This window comes from Triticum urartu, chromosome 3, assembly GCF_003073215.2.
Source record: "Triticum urartu cultivar G1812 chromosome 3, Tu2.1, whole genome shotgun sequence".
Taxonomy (NCBI): Eukaryota; Viridiplantae; Streptophyta; class Magnoliopsida; order Poales; family Poaceae; genus Triticum; species Triticum urartu.
In genome coordinates, this window is record NC_053024.1 from 677106682 (window position 1) to 677108160 (window position 1479).

Here is a 1479-nt window from a genome sequence, read left to right on the forward strand (position 1 = left end):
AATATTTACCCGTGATAATCCATATGTAGTGAGAAATCTATTAAAAATCTGGTTAAATTAAGGTGCTTCATCCAAACGGTGGCGTTGGATGGGAACCAGAAGATTGCTTATTTTTACAGTTTCAAGCAAAAATAAGATGGAATATTTCGAAATGATTTGTAGTACTATTTTGATACGGCACATGGAAAGGAGTTCTCGACATAAAAAAGGAATTGAAATTTAAGATTCTTTACACGGTCGAGATGAACTGTGGGGCCAACAACAATGAACGGCACACAAACTCCACTTTGATGAAGGATCGTATTCACATCCCAGCGTATTTTTTTTCGGAAATGGGGATTATGTTATCATCCCTTTCTTCCACTCTTATGGTCAAACTGAAGTTACAAAAGGAGAGGAAAAAAAAGGAAAAGTACATGGTGTGCCACTTAGAGACATGTATGTATATATCCATGGCTACCCAGAAGATGTTCCATCAAATATAAAACCTCTCCCGGAGCCTGGACCGACCTGACCGGCCACGACGGAGCTCATCTAACTCATCATCGTCTGCTCGTTCTTGAAGCGCTCTCGGACGGACAGTATGAACGCCGAGGCCCTCTCGTCGACATCACCAGCCGCGGCGTAGGGGGCGCTCGCGGTGGCGTCAATGGAAGAAGGGTACCTTGGCTGGTAGGCGTGTGCTGTAGTGACGCTCGGGGCAGGCTTGGCCTGGGCCTTGCCGGCGTACTTGGAGTACGCCATCGCCACCTTCCCTTTGATCGCCCTGGCGCCGTTCTTCATGGTTCCCTCCATTGCACTGTGTTTGATTCTGCCTAAGCTTTGTGGCTAAGCACTTGTGTTGTGTGTGCCTTTGCTTTGCGATGCTGGAATGACGAAGAGGCAGCTGCCTTTTATACTGGTTGGTGCGTGAGATAGGTTTGATGCCATAGGATAGGATAATGAACATGCGTGCACCCAACGAAACGTAGCTCTGCCAAAGTGAATCTGGGAGGTGTCACTGACTGGAGATTCTCATGCTTCGGGAGGGTCCAGTGGTAAGTGACACGAGGAGGTGTCACCCAACGAAACCTAAGCTGGTTGTGGTCTGTATGATTGCATCTAGCAGACTAGCAGTGCACCATGATAATAAACAGTTGGTCTTGTGACAAAAATACACGTACGCACCAGCACATGCTTGCCAAGGTTCTTTGCCGCCCTCTCGGCCTTTCCAGATCAGAAAGAGAAGATCGTCGCTTCGGATATTCTGTATGCGCTCCGAATGTTATCCTCATCAGGTTCGTGATTCCTCTCTATCCCTTGTGAATTATCCATCAACTCCTCGTGTTGTTGTTGTAGGTTCTGTACATGTATGATGTACTCCCTCTTATAAACTAATATAAGATCTTTTAGATCACTAAAGTAGTCATCTAAAAAATTATATATTAATTTTATATTAGTTTACAAAAGAATATCTTATAAATCATATTTTTTTCTCTC

General features: G+C 44.8%; 1 protein-coding gene across 1 annotated transcript; it reads right to left on the bottom strand.

Moving 5' to 3' along the window:
* Positions 1-265: 265 nt before the first annotated feature.
* LOC125549088 lies at positions 266-881 on the bottom strand. Its single transcript, XM_048712578.1, has one exon. The coding sequence runs from the start codon at positions 793-795 to the stop codon at positions 535-537; it is 261 nt and encodes an 86-aa protein (XP_048568535.1). The 5' UTR covers positions 796-881; the 3' UTR covers positions 266-534.
* Positions 882-1479: the final 598 nt, after the last annotated feature.

Excerpts from the sequence above, each read along its gene's own strand:
- LOC125549088 (XM_048712578.1), bottom strand. The coding sequence starts at position 795 with ATGGAGGGAACCATGAAGAACGGCGCCAGGGCGATCAAAGGGAAGGTG.